This window comes from Lemur catta, chromosome 6 (genome assembly GCF_020740605.2).
Source record: "Lemur catta isolate mLemCat1 chromosome 6, mLemCat1.pri, whole genome shotgun sequence".
Taxonomy (NCBI): domain Eukaryota; kingdom Metazoa; phylum Chordata; class Mammalia; order Primates; family Lemuridae; genus Lemur; species Lemur catta.
In genome coordinates this window covers 67589513-67610642 of record NC_059133.1, presented here as the reverse complement: position 1 = coordinate 67610642, position 21130 = coordinate 67589513, and the positions used below count along the sequence as shown (strand labels likewise).

The window sequence follows — 21130 nt, the reverse complement described above, 5'->3', positions numbered from 1 at the left end:
ATTCCTGAAAAAATATTAATCCTTCTTATATATAAATAACTTATTAGTCATGAAATTACAAAGGCAAAATATGTGACTTTTGCTTCAACTTGATAAGATTTTTGTCAATAATTTAAAATTTTCCTGGTTTATTTTACATATGAATAGATGCCATACCTTGAAGATTTAAAAAAATATTTTTCTATAGAAAGTAGCTAATGTTAACAAAATATAACTAAGCATATACTTACTGATTTGTAATCAATGGGGCACATGATCACATTGTTTTTTCCTTTGGTAGTGGCAGATTTGTACTTAAATAATTATACACTTAACCTTATATAAAAATTTGCTAAGTTATTTATTCAACAGGTATTAAGCACTCATATATGCTGTGAAGGATGCAAGATGATTTCTGCCTTCCAGAAGCTCAGAGGCAAGTGGCAGACATAAGGCAAATATTTGCAGAATGCTTAAATAAGTGCAACAGCTAGTGCTTCCATTAGCATATAGTAGCTCCTTTCCATTCTCCTTGCTACCAGCCTCAATCAGGCTTCTTTCATCTCATCTAGATCGCTGTGTTGGGTTCCCACCTGGCCCCTACATCTCACAGTGCCCCCATTCCTATCCGCTGTACCCATCGAGTTGCCATATGAGATGATAGCTCCAGTAATTTCACTCTTGGGATAAACACAAAATAAATGAAACCCCCATTGTATTAAAGGTCTTCCTGGTTGTAGTTTAAGCATAACATTCTGGTTTGAGTTTTTTTTAGTCTCTTCTTTATTCCATATTCACACTCTACTTTTTTCCCGCTGAAAACATGCTACAGTCTTGATTTATTTCCTTTTCCTCATGCTGTTTTCAAGGAACACCCAACTTCTCTTTTCAGAATTCTACCATCATCCAAAGGGGATCTCAAATACTATTTTCATATGGGATATGATCTGTACCAAAAAGAGTGTGTGCGCGTGTGTGCGTGCATGTGTGTGTGTGTGTGTGTGTGTGTGTGTGTGTGTGTGCATGCGTGCGTGTGAGATATTTGTGGAGGTTACCAGGAAAACATTATACAGTAATTCACACTCTGGCAGATACTTTCTTTATTACTTGTCTCTTCTGTTAGACTAAAGTCCTTGACTAAAACTTGTATTTTACTAGTCTTTTTTTCCAGTTTAGAACTAAATATAAACTTTGTACATAGCAAGTTCTTAGTACATGTTTATGTAATCAAATTGAATTTACTTGAATCAAATGCTATAGAAAAAAAATTGATTTCATGCAATGAACTGTCATGGGAAGATTTTTTGGATGAGGCCTTGGACAGGCTTTTGATGTATGGGAAAAAATGTGACAGAGACTCTATGATGAAAATTTGTAGGAATCAGACACTTAAAACAATTAGAAACGACAATCACAAAAAGTAGCTACTCTGATTTTCATAAAGTCCTATTTTCAATAATTATAAGACATAATTATATAATTAGCTTGAAGAAGGAAAAAGTGAGCCATGACATTTCCATCAATAAGATAATAAAGCAGGACTTAATGATACTAAACAGAATCATTAAAAATTAAAAATACGTGAACTATTTCTTTTCAAACTGGTAGCAAAATGCTCTTTTTTCCCAGTAAATTTTGTAGTAAATTAAGTTGCAGATTTGCAGTTATATAAAGGCACTCTGTAAAATCTCATAAATGATTATTTCAAATAAAAACCTTAATTATAAGAATTCTTATAATTGTAAAATTATAAGATTTATAAGAATATATTTGTCATCATTCTTAATATTTTTTTAATATACACATCATGGAATACTATCTCTTAACCTAATGATAGCTAATCTTTTAATTTAAATATTTATATTATTTTTTACATAAACTCTTTTATATCTATGCCTGCATAGTTGGATCGCCTTTGTAGGTTTCGATAGGACTTGGATGAGTGAGAGCATATATTACATTTCTTTTCATTTATTTCTTTTTTTCCTCCTTTCTAGAAAACTCTGTAATTTCTGTATAAACTATTTAAAATTATAGACGTGTGAAGAGGAAAAGTTTCTTAATCAAATTTCAACCCACATCTCTTTTTTTCAAATTTTTACTAATAAGTCAATATAAAATTGCTTAATGATTTTTCAAAAGTTGAATAGAAATTTTAATTAAATACTATACTAACCATAATATTAACTTTGGCCAAAGAGCCTAGATATTTAGGTTTCATTACTAGGTACCCAACAAAAAAAAATTCCATAAGCAACATCTTGAACAGTGTGTGGCTTGATGTTCCAGTTAAAGAAAAATGTCCTTTTACTAAAATAATTTAATGATAAATTTATTTTTATCCTACTTCTTTTTATATTCAGAATACTGAAATGAAAATATCTATGGGTGTGACAGTCAGAATAAAGGTACTCTCAAAGATGACCATGTCCTCATTCCTGGAATCTGTGAATATGTTACTCACAGGGCAAAAGGGACTTCACAGAAATGATTAAGATTATGGACTTTGAAATGGGGAGATTTTCCTAGATTACCCACGTGGATTCAGTCTAAGCCAACAAATGCCTGTGGCCTCTAGAATTTGGAAAAGACAAGAAAATAGATCTTCCAAGAACTTCTAAAAGGAATGCAGCCCTGCCAACACCTTGATTTTATTTATTTTAGTAAGATCCACACTGGACTTCTAACTGAACTACAAAATATTTGTGTTAAGACACTAAATTTGTGGTAATTTTTACAGCAGAAATAAGAAATTAATACACTAGGCATATGGGAGAGTTGAAAATAAATTTGAGTATTTATTAATATTTACCAAAAAGTGACTATGTATTACTAACAGTCCAAAACAGAAGTTTCCAGAAAGAATTCCTACTCTTTTTCTAAGGATCAGTTAGTAATACAAAAGCTTAAGAATGTAAAAAACAATTCACTGCCAATCTCCTAGAAAATTATACTAATCTTTAGACTATTTGGAGATTATTTACCTCTGAGCCTGAATACATGAACAGAATATGCTTCAAAACAATTTTTTTTTATTACTGTTGTCATTCTTGTTTTGCTGACTGGTGGCACATTCAGAACCTGGGATTTATGCACTGTTATTAATAGTAATATGTTTGTTGCAAGCCTGGTACTTGAGCATGCCAAGCACAAAGAGTATACTCAGTTAATATTTGTTGAATGAATAAAAAAGATAGTAAGATTGAGGAATCAGAAGAAATAACCTAACACTTAATTACTAGCTGTATTTGTAGAATTTTGGAAGGTGTCATATTTTTAAAAACAATAAATATCACTCTTACCCTATTTCCCTGTAGAAATATCAGCAATATAGTGAAAATCATGTGAAATCAGAAGATCCCCAATGTGCCTCTGAAATATATCCAGTGTCATAATTCCTTCTTTGTTCCCTAATAGATATCCTGATAGATATCACAATGGGGACCATGAAATAAAAATTCAACAACTGAAAATGTTGTGATGATGCAACATAATCCACATATGTAACCTAAACATTTGTACCCCCAATATTTTGAAATTAAAAAAAACACACAATTTTATAATGAAAATATAATCACCCCAAATATTGACTGTATAATAATTAGTAAAGCACTGATAACAAAAAAATTACCAAAAGAGCTATTTTGAGTAAAAAGTTTTCTTATTTTTTTAAATAATCCCCTGTCTCTATTCAAAACTTAAACATTTTAAGCTTAAAATTTTTGATAAAATGCAAGCAAAAGATGGTAATACATAAAGACAACCTGATGGGAAAAAATTAAATGCTCCATTTAAAAACTAAAAAGCCAAAATAATTTAGAAATTTAATTTAAGAGATCAGTTCTCTAATTCCACTTCTACAAATCTATCTTAGACAAATAGTCTTGAATAAAAAAATAGATTTTGGAAAAAAAGAACACAACAATTTTTAGTGTAAAAAAATTTATGCCTACTTGGAACGTTTAACAATAAGAAAATAGTGAGGTAAATGGATCATATATCTAAACTTCATGCACTAAGACAAATACAGCATAAAAAAAATCAGTGTGAAAATTTTAAACTTAGTATGATCTTAATTATTTAAAAACATGCATAGCAAGAAAATGGAAAACATTATGCTAAAATATTATACCAATTGGTACCATTGTAGATTATTTTAATTTTATGCTTATGTGTTTGTACTCTGTTTTCTGAATTTTCAGTACTAAAGTTGGTAATATTTTATGATCAGAAAAAGCATTTTGTAATGAAAAAGAAAAGTTCTAATGTAAATAATCACTTCTTGATCATTCAGCATTTCATACACTGTAATTGTGTGTATTCCACGAAAGCATCTAAAGTAATGGACTGTTACAAATCAAATTAAGGACTTTTCCAACTAGCATCGAAGTGTGTTTTAAGTTTGATCTGAGGAACAAAATCATCTTAAATAACGAAAGTCAATATTAACTATGAGGAAATTGGGTATTGGGGATAAGTTACAGGTAAATATTTCACAGGAGACAAAGCCTACTCTTTTTGGTAACTTACAAGAGCTAGTTTTTACTTTCACAATCACTAAAGTTATCTATATAGTGTTAGGCCCCAAATTATTATTATTACGTAATTAAATCCTACCTTTGCAAGATCCTGGGACATAAATTCCATTACTGTAAAATTTATTCCAATAATCTGGGTAATAATTGGTCTTATACATCACTGTAGGTCAAATAAAAAACAATATATTGGTGGAATTATTACTTACTGTGGTAGCACAATGAATATCTTTCCATACTGTGGCTTCCCTGGAGAGATCAGAGACTTCAAACAAATTATCAAGAATCACTTCCCCAATCATGTCATGTCTAGAAAATCTGTCAAAATCATACACACTGAAATGTAGCTTTCGGTTGCATAGTTGGTCGTACACTACAGGAAATTGAAAAGTTTCATCAAATAGAGGATTTAAGGTCTTTCTGTGCACACGGGTCTGAAATTTCTTTTTCCTATCTGGAAGAAGATACATCTTCACATAAGGGTCAGAAGTTCCAGTGAAGTCTTTAGCAGGGAGATCTAAGGCTTTGATTATTTTAACAACTAGAAGTTCATTTTCATAATCATACTGGAGGGTAAAGTTAAGTTTCCCACAGGTTTTGACGTCTTCTTTTCCGTTGCCCTCGGAGTCAACTGATTTCTGTTTGTAGAGCTCTGGTTTTATTCTCCCAATGCTGGTTGTTGTTTCTCCTCTTTGTAAAACAGGTTCTGTGCCCATGCTAAAGTCAACACTGGAAACCTGCATTTGCCTTGGTAGGTGTCTCCTGAAGGAATTGTGGCTGTACACATACACATATACACAAAATCATTTTGGGAGATCATTTTGATGACAATGTAATACAGTGGCATTAAACTCTCCCATCCCCCCAGGATAATGAAAAGATATCTATATATCTATACCTACATGGCTAGACACACACACACACACACACACACACACACACACACACACACAGAGCTTCTTTAAAAAAAAGAAATGTAATATTCAAAGAAAAAATCTCTTAAAATTCTAGAAACACCTGAAACACGAATGCACATTTTTATGAGCTTTTGGAACTTTGTATTTGCAATCATAAGCACACAATTAAAGACAATTATAGAGAAACATGATTATCAACAAACTCAATATTCCACAAAAAAATATGAATGCTATCATCTGGGTATATCTGGGTATATATAGATGTAAGCATTGCAGACAAAATCATAGTGGCTGGCTTCTTTTCATGAGACATTTGGGCCTCAGGAATTTCATGTTTTAGTGACAACAGTATTAAGACAAAAATTGTAAGTCCACATATTCTTACAATATGTTAACTATTTCTAATGATTAAGATAACTAAATGAATATTTACTTTTAAAAAGAATGTATAGTTGTGACACCCAAAATGATTACATTTTCCTTTTTTCCAACATGGAGTGGGCTTCAAAAACTCTAAGGCTAAAAAAAAATTGTAGAATTTTAGAATTTGGGGCCAACATAAAAGAGTTTTTAAATTCAAACTGAATTTTCTATAGTCATTATTATTATGTATCTAGCCAACATTTCCAGAATATTAAATATATAAGCTTAGTAATATCTTCTAAATGTGGCTTGCGTTAAGATCTGTGTCTCTCAAATTTCCTCCATGTTTTTTGGCATGAACTGTGCCAACCTGTATGTCCTCTCAAGGCTCAGTCCCAGCTCTTTTGTTCTGTCTCTCCTCAGTCTGCCCATCAGACTAATCATCTGTTCTTGGACTATAATTCTTTTCTTGAATCTGATGGTTCCTCAAGTAAGTCACAGCTATATAAACTTCTAGTTCCATGTCTCTAAATCTCCAAGGAAGTCTTCTAAACTGGTATCCTAATGTCACTGCAAACTCAAACAAATTCGTCATTTTATCCCCTTTGCTCTCTCCACCCAGTTCTCTCTCTCACAGTCTCTGATAATAGCACTAACATTTTTATCAGTCACTCATGCTTGGAAACATGCAGTATGCTTTGAATCACTTTCCCTTTATCCATGGGATTTACTTAGTTTTCTAAATCCTGTTGCTGTTTCCTCTGAAACATCTCATATGATTATCCATTCTGCTCCATTTCCATTGCTACTCAGTCCAGACCCTTAGCACTGTATCCTTTGCTTTCTGTAGGGGACTTCAGCTGTCTTTCCTTCTTCCAGCCCTCTCTTACATTGACCATCTAGTCAGCACACTGGCAGGACACTTCAAAATCCTTCACGCACTTTTGTTGTCTATTACAGCAGGTCTACACCCGTTATAGCAGTAAGTAGTATGGAGGACATTGCTTAATTAACATTTTATTTTTTGATGCACACATGAAATCTGATTCTTAAAGAATAAAAATATAGTGACCATCTAGAGGTGAGACCGCCAGGCACAATATCATTTGAGAAACAGTTACAGGAGCTGAGGATGTTGAACCAAGAAAGGAGAAGCAGCAGGGTCAAAGGGCAAAGATGAGTTAAGGCTAGCTGTCTTCTAATGCCTGAAGGACTGTCATGACAGAATAAGAATTTATAGAAGTTACAGGAGGTAGACTTTAGCTTAATATAAGAGAATATTTAAAAATATCTAGGATCTATCCAATAAGGTAAAGTAGTGAACTGTCCCAAACTAGAAGTGTAAAACAAAGGTTAGATGTTAAAGAGAAAGATTTCTGCCTCAAGTCTACCAACTCACTTGAGGCAGAAAGCATTAAGTGTTTTCTAACCCTAAATTTCTGTCATTCTCCCTCATTCTATGGTTCTTTGATAATTTTATGGGTCTAAATATTCATGATAAAGTATTATTGGTATGTGTATTAATAAAATTGTATTTATTAAAATTCAAATTATAATCTGAGGTGGTGCTACATGCATTCTCTTATATTTAATTAGCTTATTTTCCATAATTGAACTAAAATAGTGAATAATAATTCAAACACCACCACAAAAATGCCTAGGGCTATATTGAAATGAATTCAACCTCTTTCTATAGTTGCCCTTTATACAGATAAGGAAGACCAAAATGAGCAGTGAGAGTATCAGCAACTCTGCCTGGTACTACTGTATTATTCCCAGACTTGTCAAAAAAAAATTTAAAGAAACTATAGTTCAGTACATATATTGCAAATTAAGATAAAATTGAGACTGGTAAAGTGATGGACCAGTGCCACAGGTGAATATACACTGCAGCATTCTTGAAAGATCTCTTTCTCAACGTTCTGCTTAGCTTCACCACTGGAATGAGAGGCTTGTGTGTACTGTCACAGAGAATGATATGGGTGAAAAGAGAGGCTTAAGGAAAAATGATATTCCAGTATCAGATTAGTGTGAAAGAATATTAAGAATTAAATGGGAAAAACTAATATCCATGACAATTTGGAATGAAATAAAAATCAATGAAAGGCAGGAAAAAATAAACATACATACACTGTAACATTTTCACAATAAAAAATTAGTGTGCCATTGCTCTTCGATTTTGCCAGTTTTAATAGCTAACATAATGAGTGCTTATACTGTGGCAGATACATGTGTAAATTCTTTATTGACTCATTCGAGTATCATGTAACCTTTTGAGGGACCTATTATTATGTTCCCTATTTTACAAATGAGGACACGGAGGCACAGAGAGGTGAGTAACTTATTCAAAGTCACACAGCTAGGGAGGGGCTAAAATTAAAATTTGAGGGAGTCTGGGCCTCGTGGCCTCACACCTGACTACTATACTATATTGTCATATTCACAGTTATCCTGCTTGATTAAATTACTTAAAAAATCAATCATTCTACTAAGTAACCATGTAAAAATATTAAAACATTTATATTTGTTTTTATATAACTTTTTCCACTTAAACATTACATATAATTATGTAATATACTAACATCCAACATTTACTTGGTTGAAATAGCTCGAGATATGGTTTTAGAGATTTTATTTTTATTTTTATTTTTTATTTCAGCTTATTATGGGGGTACAAAAGCTCAGGTTATATATATTGCCCATGTCCCGTCCATCCCCCTGAGTCAGAACCTCAAGCGTGTCCATTCCCCAGACAGTGTGCCTGGCACTCACCATGTGGTTTTAGAGATATTTTTAACTTCTTTGACTAGTTACCAAGAATTGAAAGGGAAGGAGGATGTTTAATTTCTAAATAAAACTATGATCAGACATTGTATACAAAATTCTTACCAAGTCTATATTTATTGTACATTTTCTAAGAAATAACATATATTTTGAAAACAGTAAGTATCCAAGTAAAATTTGTAAGACAATTTATGTTATATCATATATTCAAACATGACTGATTACGTTAAAATTTGACTATAATTGAAAAAATATTTCTATATATAAAAACATACTAGGACTACTTTGTCTTGGGTGAGGGGATTAGCTCCTAGTTAAAACTATACTGAATTTAGGGCCCAATATTTTAGTTTCTTTATCTAAGTGAGTGTATATGTAAAAATCTTTGCTAGCATATCTTGAAGTGATCTGTTTCTTCAGAATTATCCCATTTAAATGTAGTAAGCGTGATACGAAATGTATTTTGACCCTGAATCTACCCTAAATATAAAGGGTCAGGAAAGGTCAGAGAGAATTTATGAAAATAAACAAAGAATAAAAAAAGGAACACAGGTGGTATATGTTATAACATATTAAAGGAGTCTAATATAATCAAGTTTGTATAGTCAATGTTCCTAAGATATTTGGAATATTTTATTGATTAATATAATATTCTTACTAAAATCACTTTTACTTATGTAACAAGCCTTTGATTTCTGTGAGAAAAATCCCTAAGCACTTAATTCCTTAATTTTTTTATAGATTTATTCTATAATTTCACACTCACATACGCTTTCCAATATAATAAAACTTCTATCCTTCCCCCCAAATAAGTAATTTCTTCTTTATGCCTGTGAATATAATTCATGTGGCTGTAAAGCCCCTTCTAACAGCACTCAGAGTAGTAACGTTTTTGTTCAAGTAAGCCAGTGTCCTAATTATAGGGTAAATAGTGCATATTCTAAGTCACAGTTTAACTAGTCAGTTAAGAAAAGCTTTAATTATTACAATGTTCAACTATTGCCATGACAACACAGATCTTCTTTTTCTTCTTGCTTTTTTTTCTCAGCTTTTGGAATGACAGTGATTAGTGGCTATATAGTCTCACACAAATACCCAACCAATCACAGTGGAAGTCATTTGACTGTCACTAATCCAATTCTTATCCTTCAAACCTGGGAGGGCACCACCCAACTACTCTCCCAGAGGAGAAAAAACTTTCCCCACCTTTCCTGGAACACCAAACTAGATATTGTCAATATTACTGGATGACCCAGGAATATAATGTATTTATACAGTGATTTTCAAATATTTTACTACCAATATATCCTTTTCTCCCAACCAAATTCGCGGCCAGAGTTGAACATGTAAAGACAGAGGTGCTCTGGTTGACATGTGGGTAGAGTCCTGGAAACTCAGGAGAAAATGAGCCCATTTCTTCCCACCTCTCAAAAGATAGGGTTTGAAAATTTTTACATGGAGATTAGGTGGAAAAAAGGCTGGACTGGAATCAGAGTGCAGTTTGGCTCTAGCTTCCCTTCGTAGTGAGGGCAACTTTAACTTGTTTCAGCTTTATTTTTATCATCTAGAAAATAGTCCTTTCACAGTTTTTGAGATCAAATGAGATATTACATATGACTTTGAAAACTATAACTTTTCATTAGTTATTATCATTAGAATTCAAGACACAAGAAGCCCAAGTGCAAATGCCATAACGAACTCTCTAGTTTTGACAAGCTCAAGTCCAGGCTTCCTGTCTGGGGATACAGAGATGCACAAAGTCATTCCTGTGTCAGCTCGTCCTGGACCACCACCCTGGACTAAAGAGGCCCTTGGACTAACTCACTTCTCAGCACCCAGCAGTTCTCTTTTCCGAAAGTGGGAAACCTATATACTCCTACTCTAATTTGCAATGTCTTTACCATCTATTAAGTTAACCTTAGACATTGCATGAGAAATCAGAGAGGAAAAGCAAAAATATCTTTAGCAGTACTCTATTTAGTTATCAAATATGTCTAAAAGAAATTCATCTCTTCTCTTTTAATATTGAAATACGCATCAGAGACTATCGCCATATATTAACTTATAGCCCCATTTCATAGTTAAGGAGGCTCAAATAGTAAGACTAAAGCAAACTTCTGGTAAACACATTTTTTATTCTTGTTTCTTATATTCTTCTATTCAATTGGAAACAAGGACAAGAGTGATTCATTCATGACACATCTGAGCATATATCATGCAAAGACTATATATATATATACACACACACACACACACACACATGTATATATATAGAAAAGCAAACTAAATTGTATAAAATGCCACAATGAAATTTTAAAAATAATTCATTAACTTCTGCAGCCTTAATCTCTTTTCTGAGTGATCTCTCCTTATTGTTCTGTGGAAACCTGGTTCTTCCCCAAGGACATGGTTTCCTCTGTGGCCTTTTCGCGTGGTAGCTGTCATTTTCCCCAGATCCCTTATTCCACTGGGCCTGGGGTGTAGCAGTCGCCCATTCTTCTTGTTCCTCATCACCACTTCAGACCATTCTCCCTTAAACCACCACTCCCAGCTGTGAAGCTCAAGTCAACAAATCATATTCCAATGCCACTTACTGTTAGCCACGTACTGATACCCAAATCACAAAGTCTTCATTATCTTAGTCTTCTGGTTCATTAACACTCTTTGGCAATGTTTCTGTTCTAATTCCTAGCAACGTATGTGTTTCATCCAACCACTTGGCCTCTAGGTTCAGTGAACCCCTCTCCTCCAATGATGTTGTCTGTTAACCTCAGTCACTATCCTGAGCATAGTCAGAGTTTGTCATTATCATTAACTGCACACTCTCCACAACCTCAATTTCATCCGTGCCTCTCTTTGATCAACATCTCCTACTTTTCCAGATTCTTTTAAGATAGAAGTAATAATAGTATGCTCTTATGCTGAGGGTACTGATCAAATAGAGAGGGAGAATTAATAATGTAAGAATCAAAGAGGAGCATTCTTAAAGGTGCCATGAGAGTAAATGAAAACTAGTAGAGTAGACAAGTGGAGGCGTTGGCTTTCGATAGAAGCATTGATAGTTAATCTAATACCAATCAGGAAGGTGAATATACAGGGCAGATGCTGATAAGAGGGTTGATAATGTGGTGAGAGTTTATGGGAAGTTTCTACTCTTTGCTTCAATTTTCATAGTAAAATGGGAAGTAAGGTCATTAATTAAAGTTGAGAATGAGGAAGAAGGTGATGGAAGTCTAAAGAAAGATAAGGTGTAAAGTAGTTGCTGTGGTTTGAATGTCCCCTCCAAAACTCATGTTGAAACTTATTCCCAATGTGGCAATATTAAGGGGAGGGTGCTTTCAAAGGGAATTGGATCATGACGTTTTTGCTCTCATGAATGGATTAATCCCCTCATGGATTTAATGTATTAATTTATTATACAAGAAAAGGAAGAGAGACCGGAGCTAGCCCCTCGCCATGTGATGCCCTGCACTGCTCAGGACTCTGCAGCATGGAGTCCCCCGCCAGCCACAGTCACTTGCCCATGTGCAGGTGTAGAGATGACAGAGAGTTAAATTTAACCGGGGCTGTGGGTTTGTCTTGCAAATAAGACAGTAGAGAGCAACAAGGGAATTGGGGATGTATGCAAGAGACTGCCTCTAATGACTGGCCATGGAATTAAAACTGAGTGAAGAGAGAAATATAGTATCAAAGAATAGTCAAAGAATTAGGGGTTATGAAATGGTGATAGAATCAATGGATTGGAGGTTCAGGTGAGTTGGAAGGCTTGTCTGAGTTGGGGTTTAAAAGGATAATGAAATTAATGAAATAAATATTCAGTTATTCTGAAAATATTTGCCTTAACAAGAGATGATAAGCAATTGCTTTTGATCTGGCATATATTTAAAGGAATGCATATGAAGTAATTGAGTTGAAAATATGTCTCCATAGTTTTTGATCCATAAGGTTCTGAGAACATAACATTTTATATTACACAAGTGTAGAATGAAGCCTTAAATATTAAAAAAAAATCTCAATAGCAACTGGTCAAAATAATAAATTCAAGAACTTATTTTTTAGTATTACTACATCCCTAGAAGGTCTTTTGACTTTAATTATGTATTCCAGATGTGAATTTCTATGCTCAGTGTGTTATTTCAGGCCTTCCTTTACTTTGGAATATGTTTCTGACTATCATGAGCCCATCTTCTGGTGAGCTCAGCTAGGTTTCAGAGAAAAATAGTCATAGACCTCCAATTGAGTTCACTACCACCTTGGATGACGCTTCGTCTGTGCTGCCACGTCTCCTTGAGCATATTGCAAATAGTGTATTGAAATTGCCTGTTTTCAGATCTGTCTCCCACTCTCTAGCCCTTTAACTGGATTGTGGCCTTTACAATGGCGGAGACTAAGTATTATCATCTCTTCATGGATTTCATCATAAACATACGCTGGGACTAAGGAAATGCCCACTGGAGTTTGTATGAAAATAATTTACCCTGATATTCCTGTGACTAATAAAATCAAACTTCCCAAGCATTATTTGTATTATAAAGAAGAAGGGTTCAATTCATTTATAATTAGTGGTTATATAGGAAAGATAATATTTAAACGTGCCAGAAAATAAACTCTTCAAGTTTGAATCTATTTTGTAAGATTTTGTCTCCGGCTTTGGTTTAAAGAGTCATCCCCTTTCAGAAAAGTGTATATGCTAAATCCATATCTTCCATTAAGGGGATTATTTAACTACCTCAAGTTCCTGCAAAGCATGTTTTATGAACTTTTACTTCAAGGAGATAGATCTTCTTAAAATAAATGTTTCCATTTTTCTGGGAAAGCCTTGCTTCTTGGTATCCCAGGCAGCTATACATCATTTAAATTCTCCCTTTGTGTAGCATCTTGTTTTCCATTCAGTACAGAGTTCTGGAATGGATAATTTTAATTTTTGCTATCTTTTGGGAGTAACTTAATTTTTGAAAAATCTCTTACAGTATAGAAAACTGTGCAATCCCATTTTATGTATTTTTACAAAATTCTTCATTTTCCTTATAACAATGTACATTAGCGTTCTTTTGGACAGTGTGTGTGATAATTTTAAGAATTACTTTTCTAATCACAGCTAATTATAAATATTGCAAATTCATTAGCACATATGTGTCCGTGATTGTTTCCCATGTACATTTGCCTGCTCTTGTTTCATATTCAATTGGATCTGCCATTATCTTTCCCAATTATTTTCAGTAGAATTTAGAATTCACTCTAACAGTGGAAAACCTATATAATTTCTCATCCTCCACAAATTATTTTGCCACTGACTATTCACCTCATCATCTTTATACCATTAATGAATGCACCAAACACTGGTTCTCCTATGTACCCCTATGAGTATGCCAATACTTCTAATAGGAACAGTGTTATCTCACCACCTGATGACGTCTTTAAAAGAGCAAAATTAAGTGGAGAGTTGATCTGTCAAAGCATTCACTTGATGCTATGCACCTAGTGTGGGAAGTTAGGAAGGCTTAGAAGTAGGTTACACGCCCTTGCTCTCTGAGAAGTGAGAATCTATTAATAGTTTGGTAAACAACTAGAGCTCTATGTTGACACAAAATAATTAATTGTTAGATTGTAACTACAGCTTTAAATAACAAAAAATAATAGCTTATAATTGGGCAGAGAAAGTAGACTCTCAGATGCATTTTCCTTAAAGATCTTATAGTAGGTAAAAAAGAGGCCATCATTCCAGATAATGGAAGCAGCATGAACAAAAGCACAGAGGCAAAGAGAGCCAAGGTCTTCAGGAGGCTGATAAAAAGACTAAGCATCCTTCTAATAGGCAGCCATGGAAGTTCTATATGGATAGACAAGAAGAGGTCCTTGAATTCACTTATTGATTTTTTTTTATTCAACAAGTATACCATGAGTTCCTAAATAAAGTGCTTTTGTCTGGGCACCAGAAAGCAGTACAGAGGTGAATGCGTCAGATTTTCTGTCTAAGAAAGCAGCAGTCAGCTATACGAGTGGGGGTGTTGAGTGGGGGTGTTGAGTGGGGGTGTATGGAACCAAAATGCTATAATGGTAGCTTGGTATAATCAGATTTTATACCAACCTTGAATGTCAGACTTTTAAAAGGTTTTGACTAGACATGGAATGACTGAAGTGCCACTTATTTTTTTTTTATAAGAAATCTTCAATTTTTCCTTTACAGCTATTCTTAGGTTTCTGTCTTTGTTGTTGTTGTTTGCTATTTCCTGATTTTTATTATGCATGAACTACTATACTAGGTTCAAAATAGATGTCTTCCCCTACAGCTTGGCCTATAAACTGTTGTCAAATTAATTGTCCTGATATGTAACTCTTATCCATAGGACTCTTCTGCTGCAAAGATTTTTTGACCTGAGAGACATATAACATCTTGGCATGATTTCAAGGTCTCCCTGTACTTTAATTCCAGCTGATTTTATCTTCCATTATTCCTTCACTCATCTCTATTTTCTGATCAATGTAGCTTACCTGTTGTCTGCTTAGTGAGACTTCCTGTTTTATGACTTTTCACATAAAATGTTTCAATCTGGGATGCGCATCCTCTTCTGATTGCCATGTATGTGAATTTCTGGTTTCCTTTAGCCTCAGTTTAATGGCCCTTCTCCACACCTTAGCCAGAAATAATTTCTCTATGCTCTGAATTCCACATTCTCCACCACACAGTTGGCACTTATAATTCCTTATATTGAAGTTGGTATTACATGTCTTAGCTCCATATTATATTGTAAATTTCTTTATAGGTCCTTAGAGTTTTCAGCATGGAGAGAGTGAGCAGATTACAATGACTGCCCAGGACTAAATACATATTGAATGAGATCATTGGATGAATAAACAATCAATCATGATGGATGCTAGAAGAATATTGGTAGTGAAGAAATAAATACACAAATGCCAGCTGGGTCATTTTTTTGCCTGGCAGGCTGACAGGGCAAAGTGTCCAGGTATTTGAATAAAGAGTTGAGAACTTGGGAAATGTGGCAGTTTCCAGCAATGCTGCTAACTTTTAGACTCATCAGGATACTTTTCAATTTCCAGACAAGTAAAATTTGAAAGGGTATGATTTTGTTTACCCTTTCTGTTGGAGTCTCAACAGCAGACTGGAGCAGGGACATCCTAACAAGGTGAGGAAACCAAGTACTAAAGTTAAGTTCATTTTGTGCACGTGTGTGTGTCTCTGTGTGTATGCGTGTACACGTAGGTTTAAATTTGCTACATCTCAATGCAAAGTTGGCATTGAGCAGAATAATTGATTTATAATAACGTACGCTTAATCTCTGTGTCCAAATGGACTGCATAATGAACTCAGCACTTTCTTGTTCCTCTCTCTATAAAGGTAATTTCTAGCACGATGAAGTAATTAATGTAGATAAGGGTTTTTGGGAAGTAGAAATAATCAAGTTTTCTGTGAGAAATTCATCCTTAGGCCAAAGAGATTAAAATCGTGACTCTAGTCATTCTTGATAACCACAAACAATTCCAGATTCTAATTGAGCAGAAGATGCTCTTATTCTGCAACGTCCAAACTACCAGCCCTCAGCAGACTTTGTAACCACCACCTTTAAATGCAGAAAAACTATATCCCCTTGGCTTTAAAATGTGTTCCACCAATCTAGGTAAATTTGAATTCTCACTCTTCCAAGCTACATGACTTCAGAAAAATTTTTAAATCTCTCTGGGCCTCAGTTAACTCACCAGTAATGGGGGTACCTAATAACACTTCATGCATGTTGGTGAAGGATTAGCAGGAAGGGAGCCTTGATATAGGGACCAAATTGCAAGAGCTCAAAAATCGTCTCTTCACTCCACAACCACTCATATAAACAAGGAAATTCATAGAGGCTGGTGAAGTGATATTAACGTTCTAGCAAAATGATGAATTTGTATTGTAGTTTTTCTTTTAAATATATATAATCTAATGTGTTTTTTAAGATTGAGGAAAAAAGTTTTTCTGATTTATTTAATTTCACATAATTCCTGAGAAATCCATGGCTAGTAAAACCAAGTGTTCACACATGTGTTGTCAGTATTTATTCTTTTACCTTCCCCCAGCTGGGGATAATCAGATAAGTGATTTCTTTATATTTAACAGATAATGTTTTGGAGATAGTATTTTGTTTTTTCCTGAGGTTTCCAAAAACATACATTACCTCTATTTGTCTTCATTAATTGAATGTCCTGCTAAATAGTTTGTACTTATCAGCTAAAAGAATTGAATAATTCTGAATGCTAAGCTGATATATAATCATAGCTATTGTTAGTATTTTAAAAACATTTTGCAGATTAATTGAAATATTTTTACCCTGAAATTTCTGAGTATTCTAAGGCTTTGTGGATATTAAAAACCATATTTGGCCAGAGTTTTCAGGGATGGTAGTAGTGATACTTAAGTAGCCACATGAGATAATTCCCCCTAAAGCAGTTATCTCTATAAATATACTGGAACCAATGTGTTGGAAAAAAACAAGTTGCCTCCAAAGGCATTTTCTTTTACCATTTCTAAAACATAAAAAAAGTATTACAGTGGATAATTAAGTTTAATAGTTAAATATCTATAAAAAATAAAAAATTATGAACTTTTTTTGGTTACATTACATAAAACTTATGAATAAGAATTTTAAAATGACATTAAATGCCACTACTCAGGAAAACTTGTCAAAATAAAAACTAAATATTAAGCACTCCTTGGTTATAAAATTTAAGTAGCACAGAAAAGTGTAACATGGAAAAGGCACCTCATCCATCCTCCTCATCCCAAGATTCCTTATCTCAAAGGTAACAATTATTCTTACTTATCTCTCTGGAATATATTTCAGAAAGAAGTGGATTTATTTATAGATACAATCTTTTTTCATTTACACAAAAGATTAGTAGCCAACATGGCCTAGTTTTTCAGCTTGGTAGATTTCTAAACTCATAAAAGTATATTATGATAGAAAGCATGGCAAAGCATGGATGCACCTTAGGTTTAGAGAGGTAGGAAGGTAAGATTAGGAGGTTAGCAGGAAATAGTAGTTACCTCCCAATAAGAGACCATCAATTTTACCCTGCACTAGAGTAGAACTAGTTGCTACTTCTAGAAACCAGAGAAAAACTGGTACTATTATGTCATTTGTTTTAAGAATTGATGACTATACGTAGCAGAAAAAAAAATGCCTCTTCACAAGATTTCGGTTAATACTACATGAATTCACTGTGGCAAATTAGTTTCATTCAAACAAACTTTTGCTGATTTTCCCAGTCTAGGTTAAAATGTATTTCCTTAAGGAGATCTTCTTCCTCCCTTGTGTGCACACTCCTTCTCCTTGGTATGCTCGTGATATTAGACTTCTTGTGGAACTTACCATACTTTGTCCAGTATAAGAGTTTGGCCTGTATGCGCTCACATAAACAATGAAATTTTCCAGCAGTTTCATGTTTATGCTATAAATGCTAAATAATTGTAGACTAAACATTAGTCTCTGTGAGTTGTGACTGTGAAATTCTAGATGATTCCTTGTTTTGTGCCTCCATGATATACATTTCAAATGGCTTTTTTCTAAATATTTATTAATCGAACTAAACTGAATTGAAGGACTATAAGTAGCAGCTATCAATCAATGATATTTAAACAATAATCTGTGGTTATATGATTTTACTGAGACCACAAATTCTAAGCCCCTTTCATGGTACAGCTTCCTGGTTGGCTTCTTTGTCCTCAGTTTCCCTCTCTCCACCCCTACTTAAACTCTGTCCTACCCTTTCCCTTTTTATTCAATTATCTATTTCTTATGTCTTTCCCATTTCTCCTGTCTCTCTTTTGTTTTCTCCCTCCCACATAAGTTTTTGTCTTATGAATTCACACACACACACACACACACACACAAATAGCTTAACATATTGGCTCTTTTCTTACCGTGATGAAGATGTAGGCTCAGTAATTTGTCTTTGCACACGTGCATGTTTAATTAAATGTTCTTTTAAAGCAGTTTGGACTTCTGCTGGGATATCAGGGGAAGTGTGGCTGATCTTTATTGCAGGCTCAATAGCTTTTACAGCTGGCTTTTCATTTTCCTTAACTTCTTTTTTCTCTTCAGTCTCAAAAACTTCAGTAGGAGCACTGGAAATGCTCTGTGGCAGGGTACTAATGTTGGAAGTCACAGGTTTGCTTTTCCAGCATGGCCAGCACAACTTCCAGAAGACAAAAAGTGAGACAACCAGCAAGGCCAGGCCACAAAAGCTGACAACGACTGCTAACAGGCTGACTGAAATATCTGGAAAGATTACAGTGTAAAGAAATATTCATTATTATTGTACATAAAAGGGCAAAAATGGTGAGATAATTTTACATGATAATTGTTATTAATAGTTTCCTGATTTAGAGTGTCAAAGATTCACCTTTAAGTTATCTTTGTAGGGAGGAAAGTTTAATAATCATGTCCAGAAATTCTCAAGGGAAGTATTTAAAAAGATCTGTCCCAGGAAAAATTTCCAATCATACATGGGAAAAGCATGACACATCATAGCATTTCAAAGTACAATACAAGGGTTTAAGATTTTGCAAATGAAGGCTGACATTCTGCAACTTTCCAGGAAGCTATGGAACTAAAGAAATTCTGAAACTGCACACCATAGAACATCTGTTTGCTTCATCTTTGATCTAAAGATGCAAACTTCTCATTCTCCAAGCAGGGAATAATGTTAAATATTTGTGTAAACTGCTTTCTGTAGTTTAAATGAGAATAATACATTACTATTACTATTAACAATACTAATAACAATATTGTTAGTTACATTTTCAAACTTCATAGGTGCTTTCTGATAAATTTGTATGCTCCTAATTTCTTAAGTCCTAAATTAGTTAATGAATCATGCTATGGTCTGAATATTTGTGTCATTTCAAAACTCATCCGTTGAAATCCCCAAACCCCAAAATAATGGTATTAGGAGGTAGGGCCTCTGGGGAGGTGCTTAGGTCATGAGGGTGGGGTCTTCATGAATAGGATTAATGCCCTTATAAAACAGGACCAAGGGAGCTCTTTTGCCCTTCTATCATGTAAGGCACAGCAAGAAGGAGCCATCTATGAACCAGGAAGTGGGACCTCACCAGACAACGAATCTGTCAGTGCCTTGATCTTGGACTTTTCAGTCTCCAGACTGTGAGAAATAAATTTGTTGTTTATAAGCTATTCAGATTATGATACTTTGTTATAGCAACCTGAATGGACTAAGACAAATTATCTAGGTATCTTTGAAATATTTTTATTTGAAAACAATTACAATATTAATATACATGCATTATATAAAATGATTCAAAGGAATATGGCTTAAAAGTTAATAGGATTGGGTAAACAAACAAATGGAGAAATGACAAATCTCCCATGCAAAAGAATTCCAAACAGTTTATGTAGATACTGCACCCTCAAGGAGGTGTAGCATAATTCCCTACTTCTTAAGTGTGAGCAGTACGTGGTGCATAGTGACTTCCTTCCAAAGAGTACTATATGGAAAGGAAAGGGGTAACTTTACAATGGAAAAACTTGACAAATACCAACCTTACCCAGGTGATCAAGGTTAACATCAACAGTGATGAACCACGTTGACAGCATGTATCCTTGATATAATGTGGTGAAATTGGCACATTACTTTTGTGGTCTTCCTCCCCCAATCCCATAATTCAAGTGTAATCATGAGAAAAATATCAGACAAATACCAAGGGAGGGGCATTCTGCAAAATACCTGACCAGTACTCCTCAAAACTGTCAAGGTCCTCATAAAAAGGAAAGTCTGAGAAACTGTCACAGCATCTGAGGAGACATGATAACTAAATGCAATGTGGAATGGGTTCCCAGAATCAAAAAAGAACATCAGGTAAAAACTAAGGAAATATGAATACAGTATGGACTTTGGTTAATAATTATGCCCAATGTTTGCTACTACAACGTAGCTACAGTGAGCATTCTTGTACCTTTCTCGTTGTGCATTTATTTTTGAATATTTCTACAAGGTAAAGATCTAGAAATAGAATTGCTGGGTAATAGATGGTGCACAGATTTGGTTTTACCAGATATTTCCAAAGTGAATCCAGGTTGCTGCAACAGAAACATCATATGAGTTTACCAGTTCCTACAATCTCGGAGAAATAGTTACACTTTAATTTCCACTGATCTGATGGGGAAAGGATACCTTGTTTTAATCTACATTTTCCTGATTGTTAAGAGAGAATGGATCCATTTAAACCCCCCAATTTGTAGCTACTGGAAGTCCATTCAGAAATTGAAATACTTCCAAGTTTTTATTGCTACTTATTAGAATAAAAACTAATTTTGACATGCTGTGATACATAGGCATGTTTTCCTTCACATTCCAGTTGCTTACTAAGCAACTACTGAATGTTTTCTGTTTATATTCCATTGGTGAAGAGTGTGTGACCATATTTTATTTTTTGTAGTTTATTTTTAATTTTTTATTATTCATTATTGCCATAACTTTAAGGAAAAGAAAAAGGTATAAATTGATGTGCTTCCTGATTATTAGCTATGGTTTACGAAC

The 21130-nt window shown here is 34.1% G+C and overlaps 1 protein-coding gene across 1 annotated transcript in view; it reads right to left on the bottom strand.

Moving 5' to 3' along the window:
* The window catches only part of SYT10 (synaptotagmin 10), a 57051-nt gene that overhangs the window by 27066 nt on the left and 8855 nt on the right, over positions 1-21130 (bottom strand). Inside the window, exons 2-3 of the mRNA XM_045555252.1 lie at positions 18495-18852; positions 4724-5291 (exon numbers count right to left, since the gene is read on the bottom strand). Of these exons, the coding sequence (XP_045411208.1) occupies positions 4724-5291; positions 18495-18852 (926 nt within the window). The remainder of the gene's footprint in view (positions 1-4723; positions 5292-18494; positions 18853-21130) is intronic.